General features: G+C 50.6%; 1 protein-coding gene and 1 long non-coding RNA gene across 6 annotated transcripts in view; one reads left to right on the top strand and one right to left on the bottom strand.

Annotated features, from left to right (window-relative positions):
• Nucleotides 1-1204: 1204 nt before the first annotated feature.
• On the bottom strand, nucleotides 1205-11053 carry LOC106728003. Its single transcript, XR_001364233.1, has 2 exons — nucleotides 10984-11053; nucleotides 1205-1482 (listed from the first exon to the last, which is right to left on the bottom strand). It is a non-coding gene; the product is annotated as an uncharacterized LOC106728003 (long non-coding RNA).
• Nucleotides 4416-13221, top strand: part of PRPF40B (PRP40 homolog, pre-mRNA processing factor B) — a 15960-nt gene continuing 7154 nt past the window's right edge. For 3 of the 5 annotated variants that reach the window (XM_014548610.1, XM_005877320.2, XM_005877321.2), the window contains exons 1-16: nucleotides 4416-6284; nucleotides 7048-7191; nucleotides 7502-7567; nucleotides 8226-8253; nucleotides 8478-8503; nucleotides 8637-8747; nucleotides 9016-9136; nucleotides 9216-9240; nucleotides 9472-9675; nucleotides 9910-10039; nucleotides 10123-10187; nucleotides 10703-10867; nucleotides 10969-11077; nucleotides 11436-11586; nucleotides 12295-12428; nucleotides 13008-13122. In XM_014548610.1, the coding sequence (XP_014404096.1) occupies nucleotides 5967-6284; nucleotides 7048-7191; nucleotides 7502-7567; nucleotides 8226-8253; nucleotides 8478-8503; nucleotides 8637-8747; nucleotides 9016-9136; nucleotides 9216-9240; nucleotides 9472-9675; nucleotides 9910-10039; nucleotides 10123-10187; nucleotides 10703-10867; nucleotides 10969-11077; nucleotides 11436-11586; nucleotides 12295-12428; nucleotides 13008-13122 (1912 nt within the window). In that variant the 5' untranslated portion in view covers nucleotides 4416-5966. Of the gene's footprint in view, nucleotides 6285-6332; nucleotides 6967-7047; nucleotides 7192-7501; nucleotides 7568-8225; nucleotides 8254-8477; nucleotides 8504-8636; nucleotides 8748-9015; nucleotides 9137-9215; nucleotides 9241-9471; nucleotides 9676-9909; nucleotides 10040-10122; nucleotides 10188-10702; nucleotides 10868-10968; nucleotides 11078-11435; nucleotides 11587-12294; nucleotides 12429-13007; nucleotides 13123-13221 lie in introns of those variants that run through there. The other 2 variants (XM_014548611.1, XM_014548609.1) reach the window with 2 other exon arrangements.

The following is a 13221-nucleotide window of genomic DNA, read 5'->3' as shown; positions in this document are numbered from 1 at the left end:
CGGGGCTGCCAGAGTCCCCCGGGGGGTGGGGGATGGGGGCCGCAGCCCTCGAGCGAGTGAGGGGGGCGGACTGCCCGGCCCGCATCCTGTCGGAGGGATGGAGGCCTCTCCCACTTCACCCAGAAAGATGGGGCCAGGAGTAGCATTTTCCTCAGGGGGAGAATAAGATGGCAGGCTAGACGGCAGCCATGGAAGATAGATGCTAGTAGAGCAGCATCTTCGCGAGCAGGAGGCGCGCTGCGGGTTCGGGAGAGCGGGGCGAGGGTGGTCGGGGACAGGGAGGGGAGGTCAGGCTGCTGGGCGGTTGGGGAAGGGCAGCTGTGGCCGGACCGCGTGCTGGAGGTCGGCGGGTCCCGGCCTCCGTGATGCTCTTCTCTCGGGTGATGACGGCCTCTTCCTGAGAGAGGAGCCTTTCAGACTTCATTTACCCACACACAGCTCTGCCAGGAGCGAGGCAGACCGGGCAACCGCGGGACCATCTAGCTGTGCGTGAGGGTTTCAGGGTTGTGCGAGGACTGGGGAAGAAGACCGAACGATACCTGAAACCTCTATGATTTTATTAACCAATGTCACCCCAGTAAATTCAATTAAAAAAAGGGAAAGAAGTGAACATAAAAACACACCAGTGAATCTGAATGAAAGAAATGCCTGTGGCACCATCATTCTTGCTGGAAGGAAGTGTTTTGAAGTATTTGAAAGCACAGACTTTGGGGTCACCTGCCTCTGCCATTTAATCTCTTTGAACCTCAGTTTCTTTATAAAATGGGGATAAGAACCTCTAAGATGGTTGTGAGGATTAAATGTTTGTCATGGTATTTGGCTCATAACAAGCACTCAATAAATATTAGCTATTAGCTGCTACCATTCCCTTTTTTTTAAATCCTCCCCTGAGAATATTTTTCCAGTGGTTTTTTAGAGGGAATAGAAGGGAGAGAGAAAGAAACATTGATCACATCAATTGGTTATCTCCCGAATGCACCCCAACCAGCGCCTATACCCTGACCAAGGTCCGCAGGGAGCCTGCATCCCAGGTACATGATGTTTCCATCTTTCTCATGCCCCCTGCTGGGGACTGAGCGGGCAACTTGGCCCAAATGGGGAATGGAACCCTCGAACCCTCCGACGCTCTAACCACTGAGAAAACCAGTCAGGGCAATCATTTCCTCTTTTCATTCTTTCTCTTTCTCTGCTCTTGTCCTTTTTCCCTTTTGTTCTTGAATCTTCAATTCTGAGATGTCCCTTAGATGTGGAGAATGAGAAGAATTGATTGCATGGGGGGGGGGGTTCCACTGGTCCAAGTGAACACATTATGATCAGATGATCAGTTGCCTTGCATCTCTCCCCGGCCCACAAATGTGTTTTTGTTCCAAGGAAGACATAGGATCTGCTTCTCTTTCAGCCCCTTTTTCTGTACCTCTTTCTCACATGAGTTACTTCAGATTCTCACCCAGAAGTGTAATAAGATCCAAAGTTGTGCAGGCACTGCAGCAAAAGAGATAGGAGAAGGGGTGTTTAGGAAAGAGTATAGACATCGCACAGGGGAGCTTAGCAAAGGGAGGGCTTTGGAAGTTCCATAGGAATTTATGTTCATGCTATTGCTCTATCCAGAAACAGGCCAGTGTCTGGATCCTTGCCAGGGATCTCCATTCCAAGTTAAAGATGGTCATATACACTTAGTTTTTCATTATTTAGGTTTTTCCAAGCCAATAATTTGACTCCAGTTCCCTTTCCACAGCCACACAGATCTCTGCCAGGCTGCCTCTCATCACAGTCAACCTTTACCCAGAAAATTTATATAAAGGTACCTGGGCACATTGTGTGGGTGCGGGTGTACACACACACACACACACACACACACACACACACACATGCCTATTTTTAGAATATTCCAGTATGCAAAAATCTAATAAGGTTAAGGATGAGTCTGCGTTTTATCACAGCACTTTGTATGCAGGGCCCTGCCTAGACACTCAGAGGAGGCTTAAAAAGAGAAAACTCAATCTCTGAATGTAGGGGAAACCCCACCCAAGTAGGGCGACAGGCAGTCCCAGGATCCTAAGGCAGCTTGAGGTGGGAAAGTGTGGCGTGAAGAAACACCCAATATCTACAGAGTAGCATGTTGCTTGGTGCAAAGTAGTGCAGCATTTATCCTGAGGGGACACAGTAGATAGGAGTGTGTGTATGTGTGAAGAGTAGTCATAAAGGTAACCCGAAGGAGGTGACTATTGGATCATCTTGAACAAGGTGAGGGACAAAGTGGAATAAAAGAAACACATGGGGTAATTTGTGTGTAAAGGAGAGGAGGGAAGCCATTGAGGGAAGTCAGGAGGAACCAAGAAGAGTTATGGCATGGGCCTTGTTGAAAGATTTTGAATGTTACATTAGAGATTCTGTAGGGTGGGCAATAGAGACCCACCACTGATTATCAAGCAAGAAAATGTTGGATCCTTGCTGATTTAACTACATGGGTTTCAGGGGAAATGCTGGAGTGAAAAACCAGACCTGCTTCCTGTGGCAAGGACTGTGCTTTTAAGGGAGTAGGGCTGGAAGGCAGATTCGATCTAGTCCTGGCTCTGTCCCTAACCAGCTGTAGGAATTATTATTCCCCTAGTTTTCTCATCTGAAAAAAGGGGGCTACCTTGGGTGGTTGCCAGAGTCCCCTCTCCATCTCTGACATCCTGTGTTCCCTGAATAACTACTAGGCCTTACCAATGACTTTGTTTTGTGGGACTTGTCAAGACCATTCAGTCATTAAGGCAATATTTGTTAGCACCTACTGTGTGTCAATAGCAGGTAGTGAGGAAAATTCAATGGGGATAGGATATTGGGATGAGCAAAAGCAGATAAAGTCTGCCCCTTAGAGTTTTCAGCCTAGTGAGGCAGCAAGCAGATATTTCATTGATTCCAAGACTCACAATCTAACATTTCTGAAGGCAAGATGCATCTTAAAATCAACGGAGTAGCATGATTTAATTGGCAGGCATTTGTTTTTTGTTAATGCCACATAATAGTAAATCAGAATTCTACAAATAACTGTAAAATTCCAGTGGATAATTGCTGATGGGAAAGGTATATGGTGTACAAGCATGCAAAGGAGGGTACTGACTGGTCTGCTGGGTTGGAGGAAGACTTTTTTGAGGAAATGATGGCTGATAGATGTGAAAGATATGTAGTTGAGATGTGTGGGGTTGGTGGGGAGATTACCTCATGCAAAGGTAGGTGCCTGAGGTGGAGAATTGAGAGAAGGTGAGTGTGACTGGAGCACAGACCCAGGAGCTCAGCATGGGTGAGTCTGACAAAGTAGTTGGGAGCAAATCTATTATAGCCTCCCAGGTCTGAGGCAGAAGTTTTGGTCTTTACACTAAGAACAGTGGGAAGCCATTGAAGAGTTTTAAGTAGGGAAGTAACATGGTCTGAGGAGCATTTAAAAATATATATTTTTATTAATTTTGGAGAGGGAGAGAGATAGAAACAATGATAGAGAATCATTGGTCGGCTGCCCCCTGCACGCCCCCCACTGGGGATCGAGCCCAAAACCCGGGCATGTGCCCTTGACCGGAATCAAACCCAGACCCTTTAGTCCTGCAGGCCAATGCTCTATCCACTGAGCCAAACTGGTAGGGCCTGAGGTGCATTTTGATGAGCTCATTATGGCTGCAGATTAGAGTGAGAGACCCAATGAAAGGGTTGGTAGGCATGGAGGAGGAAATGGAGAGGAGTAGATGGATTCCAGAAATCTTTAGGAGCTAAAATTAATAGGACTCAGCGATGTATTGAGAAGGAAGAGGGAGGTATGGAGAGAGACACTCACATTTCTAATCTTGGACAACGGGGGCACCAGTCTCTGACATGGGCAACAAACCACTGGAGCCTGGTAGGACCCACAAAGATAGTTACACAGCATTTGGGAAGGTAGAGTGGATCCTAAGGCAGCTTGAGGTGGGAAAGTGTGACACAAATAATTGGATTTCTTCCCATATGATTAGTTTCTGACTTCCCATGCTAAGGAAAGTATCGGGGCAAGAGCAGGTATGATACAGGACTAGAGGAGTTGAACACTGAGAAAAGGTGATTCAAGTTGGAGTAGTTTGGCTTACCCCTTCTCTCCTTAGGACAAGAAGGGCAGGAAGAGAGGAGGCACAGATACTGGTAAAGTATTTTTAAAAGCTGAGATTTCTTAGGCAGATGGTTTGATCTGCCTTGGAGGCAAAGAGGAGTCCCGGCTTGCGTGGCTCAGTGGTTGAGCATTGACCTATGAACCAGATCATGGTTTGATTCCCAGTTAGAGAACATGCCCGGGTTATGGGCTTGATACCCAGTATGGGGTGTGCGGGAGGCAGCTGATCAATGATTCTCTCTCATCGTTGTTTCTATCTCTCCCCTTCCTCTCTGAAATCAATTTTAAAAAACCACGCTATTAAATCTTTTTTAAAAACGAGAAAGCTACATTAAAAATAAGTAAATGAAAAGAAAAAGATAGTCCAGAGGCCAAAGGGACAGTGAGCACTATGCAGGACTCTGGTGCCTTCCTTTAAAAAAAAAAAAAAAGCTGAGATTTCTCAACAAAGGAATAATTAATTGGGCAGCAGCAAGGTGGCCGTTGGATCACCTTTCCCTGGGTCTCTTCCCTCCCCCCCCTCCCCCCCACCTCCTTTCAAGCAAAGAGGAGGAATGGCAGGGCCTTTTGGCTGCATTTCCACACCTCAGTTTACTCAAAGTTTTTTTGAATGGGTGACATAGTCATATGATTGCATATTTAAAAGTTACAAAAGGGCATATAGTGATAAATCTCCTTTCCACCTCAGTCCCCCTCCCACCAATTTGTCATCTTTTGTTTCCGATTTTTATACAAGTGATAAAACTTTGCAACACTTTGCTTCTCCCCCCATTTGTTAATATATCTTAGAGGTTGTTTCATATCAAGACAATGAGCTTCTTCATTTTTTATGCCTGCATAGTATTCCATTTTATGTTTGTAATTTTGTAGTTCCGTATTGGTAGATATTTAGGCTGATTCTAATCTTTCGTTTTTACAAATAATGCTGAAATGGAAATCTTGTGTAGACATCATTTTGGCCATCTGGGCCTTTATCTGTAGGATGAATATTTAGAATTGGAAGGTTCTATATAGAGAGTATTTGTTCACTCACTTGTCATTCATCTATCCAGTATTTATTGAGTGCCCATTATGTGCCAGATATTCTTGCAGGTTCCAGGAATCCAACTTTCAACAAGTCAGACATGATCCCTGCCCTTGTGGAATGTTATTACCCTCTATTAAAGGGAAACAAAAAAGGAGACCAGACAGAGAATAAATTGGGAGGATCTGCTTTAAATAGAGTCAGGAAGACTTCTTAGAGTAAGTGATATTTAAGCTGAGAACTAAAGGATGGGACATGGCCAACCATTAGGTGTAGGATGGGGAAGCCTAGGCTATTCAGAGCCTCACCCAGAGACGAGGAGTTCAGGATCTGTAGGGGATCATACTGGGGCTAGCGTAGAGGTGGAAGTGAAAAGACCCCGGTAGTGTGAGGGCAGGGTGGGCTGTCTATCTCTTTCATACTTCTTATCTGTATTTTAAAAATATGCCACATAAGTCAGGGGAGGAGGAGTACAGCTAAAGAGATGAAGGAGGTGATTGGGAGTGGAAGATATCAAAGAATGAGTGACTAAAGATGAGGCCAGATAGGGGAGGGGTCTGGTAGTAGAGGAGAGTTAGGGAGACTAGTACTTATGAAGGACTATTTATTATTTGTGTTTAGAGGGCTCTGTACCTGGCTGAATTCAGGTGGGGAAACAGGAAAAGAGGCCACTTCCTTCCTGGATATTTTATGAATGAGAGGCCACAGTTTAACTGGTCTGAGGGAGGCACAGCTTTGCCTGCAAGCAGGAGAGTGGATGAAATGCCTTGGGCAGAGCCAGTCTGCCTGTAGTACAGCCTCCAACCTTTCTGTGGCTTTAGCAAAATGGAAACTTCTAAATTAAAGATGACATTGAAGGGACTCGGCCAGCTGGCTCTGGGCTGGTGGAAGAGAGAGCAGACCTATCCAGGGCTCAGAGCTGGGAGTGGGCAGGAAGTTGGTCTTGGAGACTCTTTCTCTAAAGTTTATGCTCCTTTTTTATCCTCACCCCTCTGTTTCCCTTTTGCAAACGCCCATCTCTTTGCCTATCCTGGGTCCTATGACTTTTCTCTCCCTCAACAGTCGGTTCCCGATTCTGGTCCCCGGCCCCCAGCAGCGCCTGCCCCCTTCCCACCGGGGCCCCCCATGATGCCACCACCCTTCGTAAGTTTTATGTCTTTCCCTGGGCTTGGCTTTTCCAGCCTGCACCCTTTAATTCCCCTGTCCCTAGCACTGCTGCACGGTTTTCATGTAAAAAAACTCTTTTCTGCTAACCTTGGAAGAGGGATGGTTTTGTTGGGTTATTGGGGTGGGAGATGCTGCTGTTCAGCTCTCCGTTCATAAAGTTGACAGTTCCTCCTTTGTCTTTTTGTCCTGGGGACATACTGGGGCTAGCGTAGAGGTGGAAGTGAAAAGACCCCGGTAGTGTGAGGGCAGGGTGGGCTGTCTGTCTCTTTCACTTCTCCTTATCTGTCTTTTAAAAATATGCCACATAAGTCAGGCTGGAGTAGCAACTGATGGTCATTGAATTGGAGAAAAAGGGGTGGGAGGCAGGGAACTAGGGATTTGGGTACCTGGACACATGCCTTTTGGCCCTGCATCTGAGAAGGCTCTTTGAGGAGAGTTGCTAAAGAAATGGAGCCTTCCAGCTGCAGTCTGGTGTTGGTTATACTTTTCTTTTCCTTCTCCCTTCCTTACCTCTCAAGAAGCTGTGTGCTTGCCTGTTAGACCCAGAGGACCCCCCAGTTACCAGTCTTTCTCAGTGGTGAGGAGGGTGGCAGTTTCATACTTGGTGCTTAGCAAGCTAAACTTTGGAATTGCCTCAGAGCCAGGGTGGAAGGTTCAGGTGAGAGATAAGTGGATGTTTTCTGCCAGAACCAAGGCAGTGTCTTCTCTGCTCAGCATCTCTTCTTTTCCTCATTTCCAGATGCCCCCTCCAGGAATCCCTCCGCCCTTCCCTCCGATGGGGCTACCGCCCATGAGTCAGAGACCACCAGCCATCCCCCCCATGCCACCTGGCATCATGCCCCCAATGCTACCACCAATGGGGTCACCACCACCACTCACACAGGTAATCCTCTCCTCTGCACCAGGACCTCAGAACACCTGTCAGTTTATCTGGGGATGGAGATGAGAGTTGGGGATCTGGACTTCAGGAACTGGGGAGGGAAGGTAGGGAGCATTGGGACAGGCCAATGTGGATTTGTCTGCTGAATGACTGGAAAAAACTCTCAGGCTAGGCTAGAAGCCCATAATCCCTCAGGGGATTGCCTGAGGAGGTGCCCATGTGAAGATCATGAACACAACAGAATCTCTTAGGTCCCTGCCAAGCCTGTGCCTGCCCCCACCTCAGTAGCTGGTTTTTGTCTTTATATCCATAGATACCAGGAATGGTTCCTCCCATGATGCCAGGAATGCTGATGCCTGCAGTGCCTGTCACCGCAGCGGTAAGCACTGGGGCCAGCAGGAAGCAGCTCTGCATTACAGCACTGTGGGGGTCTGATTGGGAGTTCAGGGATATGGCCTCCATTCTTTCTCTCTTCTCATCGGGTCCATCCTGGTCCCTGTCAGCATTCCCCACACTTGAGTCCTCTCCAGCCATGTACTTAGCTCTTCTGTTTCTCACTCTTCCCCAAAGGCATATACATTCTCTGTTGTTATTCGCCATTGTGTCCATCTCCCTTAAGGAACACACTCATGCCAGACACTGCTTGACCTCACAGAGCTAGCACTGTGGACACTTAAATACAGTCCCTCTTCGTGTCTTTTTAGTCTCTGGAGAAAACAACAGCACTTGAGGATCTCGCTGTACCTTCTTGTGCTGTTGCTCAGTGTAGTAGCGTCTGGGTAGGATGTAGAATTTGGTATCCACTGTGGAAGGGATGGGTCTCAAGAAAATACTCTCCCTTGAGGAAAACGAAGAAAGGAGTCGCTGTGTGATTCCCCCTGGGGATCCTAGAGCCACCACCCGGGAGGGTGGGGCAAGCATGTTAGGTAGCAGGACACATGGATCTTGGCCTGGCCTGCTTCTCGATCCCCCATGGCCTGGGTCCTGGGGGCCACTGGGCTTGGCCCCAACCCTTCCCCCTCCTCTTTCTTCGGCAGACGGCTCCAGGTGTGGACACCGCCAGCTGTGAGTCTTCTGGGGGCCTGCTCCCCCCAGGCTCGGAGGTCGGGGGGTACAGGGGAGAGGGGACTAGAGTCCACCCTGGATCATGCCTGTTGGGATGCCAGGGAGCCTGGGATGTTGATGGGACCAGGGGATATATATTGGGGATGGAGTAAGGGAGGAATAGATGGGGATAAGATGCAGGTTGAAGCAAGGATTTAGTATCTTTCCTTTGGCTTCTTTTCTAGCTGCTGTGGCTGGGACAGGCCCTCTGGTGAGTTCTTCCAACTCAGGGATCTCTGGGTAGAAAGGCTGAAAGTGGGGGGCTAATGGTTTAGTCTTTGGGGTGAGAAGAAGCTTTGGGAAAGGGGCCTTGACCACCATTCTGTGCCCCCCCCCTCCCCCAGAGGGCCCTATGGAGTGAGCATGTAGCCCCTGATGGGCGCATCTACTACTACAATGCTGACGACAAGCAGTCCGTGTGGGAGAAGCCCAGCGTGCTCAAGTCCAAGGCGGAGGTCCTGAGCTGGGCTTTCTGGCCCTTCCTTTCAGCTGCCCTGACCCTTCCAAGTGCTTGATCTCCCCTGAGTCAATAAACCATACACATTATAGTTCCTCTGATCCCAAGATCCCTGACAACCCCAACCTCCCTAGGATCTCAGGAAGTCCATCTTGCCCCATGTTGAGCCAGGCCAGGTGGTAGCTAAAAACTCCTGGGTCCCTCTACTCACTGCATCCCCTTAGTTCCATCAGCCCACTGATGTCGTCTGACCCATCTTCTTATAGCTGCTGCTGTCCCAGAGTCCCTGGAAAGAGTACAAGTCGGACACAGGCAAACCTTACTACTATAACAACCAGAGTAAGGAGTCCCGCTGGACCCGGCCGAAGGACCTGGATGACCTCGAGGGTGAGGATGGTGGGCCTGGATAGGGGCCTGTGGAGGGTGGCCCTTGCTACCCTGTGACCATGTATTTTTCCCATTGCAGCTCTAGTCAAACAAGAGGCTGTAGGGTAAGTAACTTGCTCATCTTGCCCACCTATCCATCCATACTTGGGGCCACCTGAGGGGTGGGACTGGACTCTCTCCCCATGATCCCTGCTCTGTGGAAGGAAGAGCAAATGCTCAGTCTCCTTGTGGAGTGGTTCACTCTGTCCCCAGTCCTTCTCAGAATAGAGTCCTGCCAGCCCTTGACCACCTCTCCCTGCTCCATTCTGGATTCTGCCCTTCCGGCTCGCCTGCAGGAAACAGCAGCAGCAGCCTCAGACACTACAGACACAGCCTCCTCAGCCACAGCCTGAGCCCCCACCTGCGCCTCCTGGCCCCACCCCACTGCCTATGAGCCTCCTAGAACCTGAGCCAGGTGGGAATGAAGATTGCGATGTGTCAGATGCTGTCCAGCCCCTGGAGCAGGGGTTCCTGCAGCAGCCAGAGGAGGGCCCCAGCAGGTGAGGCTGTCCCCACAGCATTCTGGATGCTGGCCTCGGGTTGCCAACCTGGTTCAACCTTTTACCTCTACTAGGCCTCTTGGGAAGGATCTGGGGATCTGGGCATGACCTCTAAAAGGCAGAAAAGGGCTGCCCTAGGGAGCAAGAAGGGGGCGGCTTGCTGTTGATCACCCAGGGCACTGAAACCTACGGGGGCTGGGGGATGTGGTGGCTGAGTCTCCTTTGCTTCCCCAGTTCTGCTGCACAGCATCAGCCACCACAACAGGAGGAAGAGGAATCAAAGCTAGAACCAGAGAGGTCTGGCCTCAGTTGGAGTAACCGTGAGAAGGCAAAGCAGGCCTTTAAGGAGCTGCTAAGGGACAAGGTACGGGAGATGGGGCTCCCAGGGTAGGCCTGGAGGGGGCTGGAGGGGGCCAGGCTCTGTGACACCCACCTGCTCCATTCCAGGCTGTCCCCTCCAATGCCTCATGGGAACAGGCCATGAAGATGGTGGTCACCGACCCCCGTTACAGGTAGGCCTGGGCAGAGGGAGCCAGGCCTTCAGATCCTGTTCATGAGAGCAGCTGGGTCAGGGACTCCCTGAGAAACCCCAGCTCAATACTTGGGCTCCAAGGGGCCAGGGTCAGGAGAGTGGTAGATGAGTGAAGGTTCAAGTGGAAGAGAAGCTATCGAGGACCTCCAGGAGGGAAAGGTGTCTGACATGAGACATTCAATAAATGTTTGTCGAATTGAAGTGATTTGAATTAATTGGGGGAAGCGGGGAGGTTAGGGCAGATCCCTGACTGCAATTTGAGCACCCAAAGCATCAGGGCCGGGCATTATCAGCGTCCTGGAACCCGTCTCTTCCCCTCACTACCTCTCACCCTTCCCCACATCCCAGACATTTTTCTTGCCTCCCTGTACCCTGGAGCCCCTGCAGCCTGCTGTGCCCATGCATAGACCCCTCACACAGGTCTGTGGAGACCTGTTCCCAGTGCCATGCATGAACCACAGGGTGGCTCAGGCTGACTCCTCTATTCCCACCCAGTGCCTTGCCCAAATTGAGTGAGAAAAAGCAGGCATTTAATGCCTACAAGGCGCAGCGGGAGAAGGAGGAGAAGGAAGAGGCGCGACTGAGGGCCAAGGAAGCCAAGCAGACCTTGCAGCACTTCCTGGAGCAGCATGAGCGCATGACCTCCACCACCCGCTACCGGTCAGGGGCCTGGGCTGGGGCAGGGCTGGGGGACCCTGAGACCACATGTGCCCAGGGCCTCTGGTCTCTGCCTGCCTACCCACAGCTCATGTGCTCCACAGGCGGGCGGAACAGACCTTTGGGGAACTGGAGGTCTGGGCTGTGGTCCCCGAGAGGGATCGAAAAGAGGTTTATGATGATGTCCTCTTCTTCCTGGCCAAGAAGGAGAAGGTAATAGTCACTGGGCTGTTTCCATCAGCTTCAGTCTCATCTTAGAGTCTTCATGTCTTTGCTCCTTATGGACCAGGGTCATTAATTTCTCCGATGCCCCAGGGTCCTAGCTCCTTACTCTGAAGCTGACCTAGCACTTGCACATCCCTTCATTTCTGCCCTGGGCCTACAACCCGGGGCATGGGAGGACAGGAAGGACTCTCTGAGGGGTTGATCTGTAACCTGTGCTCCTTCCCCTTTGTGGGGACATGAAAACCTTGCATCTGGCCCTCCTAGGGTTCCCTAGCTACCTTCTTTTCCCCCAAATCCTCCTCTGCCCAGGACCACTTAAGTACTTCGGCCTGCCCTGCCTCTCCAGGAACAGGCCAAGCAGCTCCGGCGCCGCAATATCCAGGCCCTGAAGAGCATCCTGGATGGGATGAGTAGCGTCAACTTCCAAACCACCTGGTCCCAAGCCCAGCAGTACCTCATGGATAACCCCAGCTTTGCTCAGGACCATCAGCTTCAGAGTGAGCCCGGGCCTCCACTCCCACCTGTCCCTTCCCCTTCCGTCATTGACCTGGGTCCCCAGAGCCTATTTCACACATCTCACCTGTACCTCCTGTCCTCCCGGACATCTAGGAGTCCCCAGCACTCAGTCCCTGGACTCTGGAGATGCCAGAATGCTCAGGTTACCCTCTCCCTCCGGGGTCCACTGTTGATCTAGAGATGTGTGTCCTTGGAGGAAGAACTTGGGATAGAAATCACAAGACCTGGAGATGAGGACTGTTATAGCTGATGTGAATTGTCTTAAATTGTCATGGCACTGTGGGCATTAACTAGTCACACGTGTTACGATAAGCTGCTGTTGGCCTGTAATCACTGGCAATATCAGAAATACACTTTCTGAAGTTGGATCACAGCCTGATTGATTCCCAGTTCCATAAACTGTGAAGCCTTAGATCCTAAGAGAACTGATTTCATAAACATGATGACTTTGGTAACTAAATTTACAAGAGCTGAATTCTTGCTGATTTTTTTCTTATGCAATTAATGATTCCTCCTCAAGAACAACTGTTCCAGTACTCCCTCCCACAGAACCCGGTTATCACATTGCCCCACCATCCTGGCTGTCCCCAGCACCTACGGGGGCGGCATCCTCAAAGCAGTGGGGCTGTGGGGAACCGAGAAGGTATCCCACTGGTGTAACACCTGCTGAGCCTCCTTTCTATGGTTAGACATGGACAAGGAAGATGCGCTGATCTGCTTTGAGGAGCACATCCGAGCTTTGGAGAGGGAGGAGGAGGAGGAGCGGGAGCGGGCCCGGCTTAGGGAGCGGCGCCAGCAACGCAAGAACCGGGAGGCCTTCCAGGTATCTTTGCCACCCCCTGGAACAGAGCTCAACTCTGCCATATCAGGCCCACTGTTTTGTCTGTGCCCAGCTCTGTTCTAGCTCCACAAGACCGCTTTATGCCTATAGGTTTCCTATGCTGTGTCCCCTCAACTTGGCTTTGCTCCTTTAGGGAGATGAGATGTATGCACCACCTAGAAACTGTCAGCAGAGAGTACCCTAAAGGCAGCTTGGCAGCCAGGGGAAGCCAGACAGGCATAGCTTATCCTCCAGGTTGGAGGTGGCAAATGTGGTGGTAGTGGCTGTAACACAAAGCGAAGTTGAAGCCAAGTCAGGAAGATGGTGCTGCAGGCCAGTTTTGTGTCTTTGCCTCCCAGCCTGGCTCACTCCCATGTTTTAGTCTGTCCCTCTCTGTATTTACATTCTTCCCTTTCCCATTGCTCTCTGCCTCCCCATCTGTGTTTCTTCATCTCTGCCTCCCTGGCCTGCATTTCTTCAATCTGGATTGTCCCTGCCTCTCCTGCCATCTCCTGTCTTCCTCCTTTGGCTCCACCTTCCTCCCTGTCTCACTCTCCCTATAACCGGCCTTTCCCTGCACAGACCTTCCTGGATGAGCTGCATGAGACAGGGCAGCTGCACTCTATGTCCACCTGGATGGAACTGTACCCAGCGGTCAGTACTGATGTCCGCTTTGCCAACATGCTGGGCCAGCCGGGTAAGACAGCTGGGCTCCCCTTCTCTGGCCTGGCTTCCTGCCCTGCCAGCCTCTCTGCACCCCCACTCCCGGGTCCTGACCCGACCCTCAGGCCTTGGG

The sequence above is a fragment of the Myotis brandtii genome, unplaced genomic scaffold, assembly GCF_000412655.1.
Source record: "Myotis brandtii unplaced genomic scaffold, ASM41265v1 scaffold517, whole genome shotgun sequence".
NCBI classification, from domain to species: Eukaryota; Metazoa; Chordata; class Mammalia; order Chiroptera; family Vespertilionidae; genus Myotis; species Myotis brandtii.
This window is presented reverse-complemented; position numbering and strand designations above follow the sequence as displayed.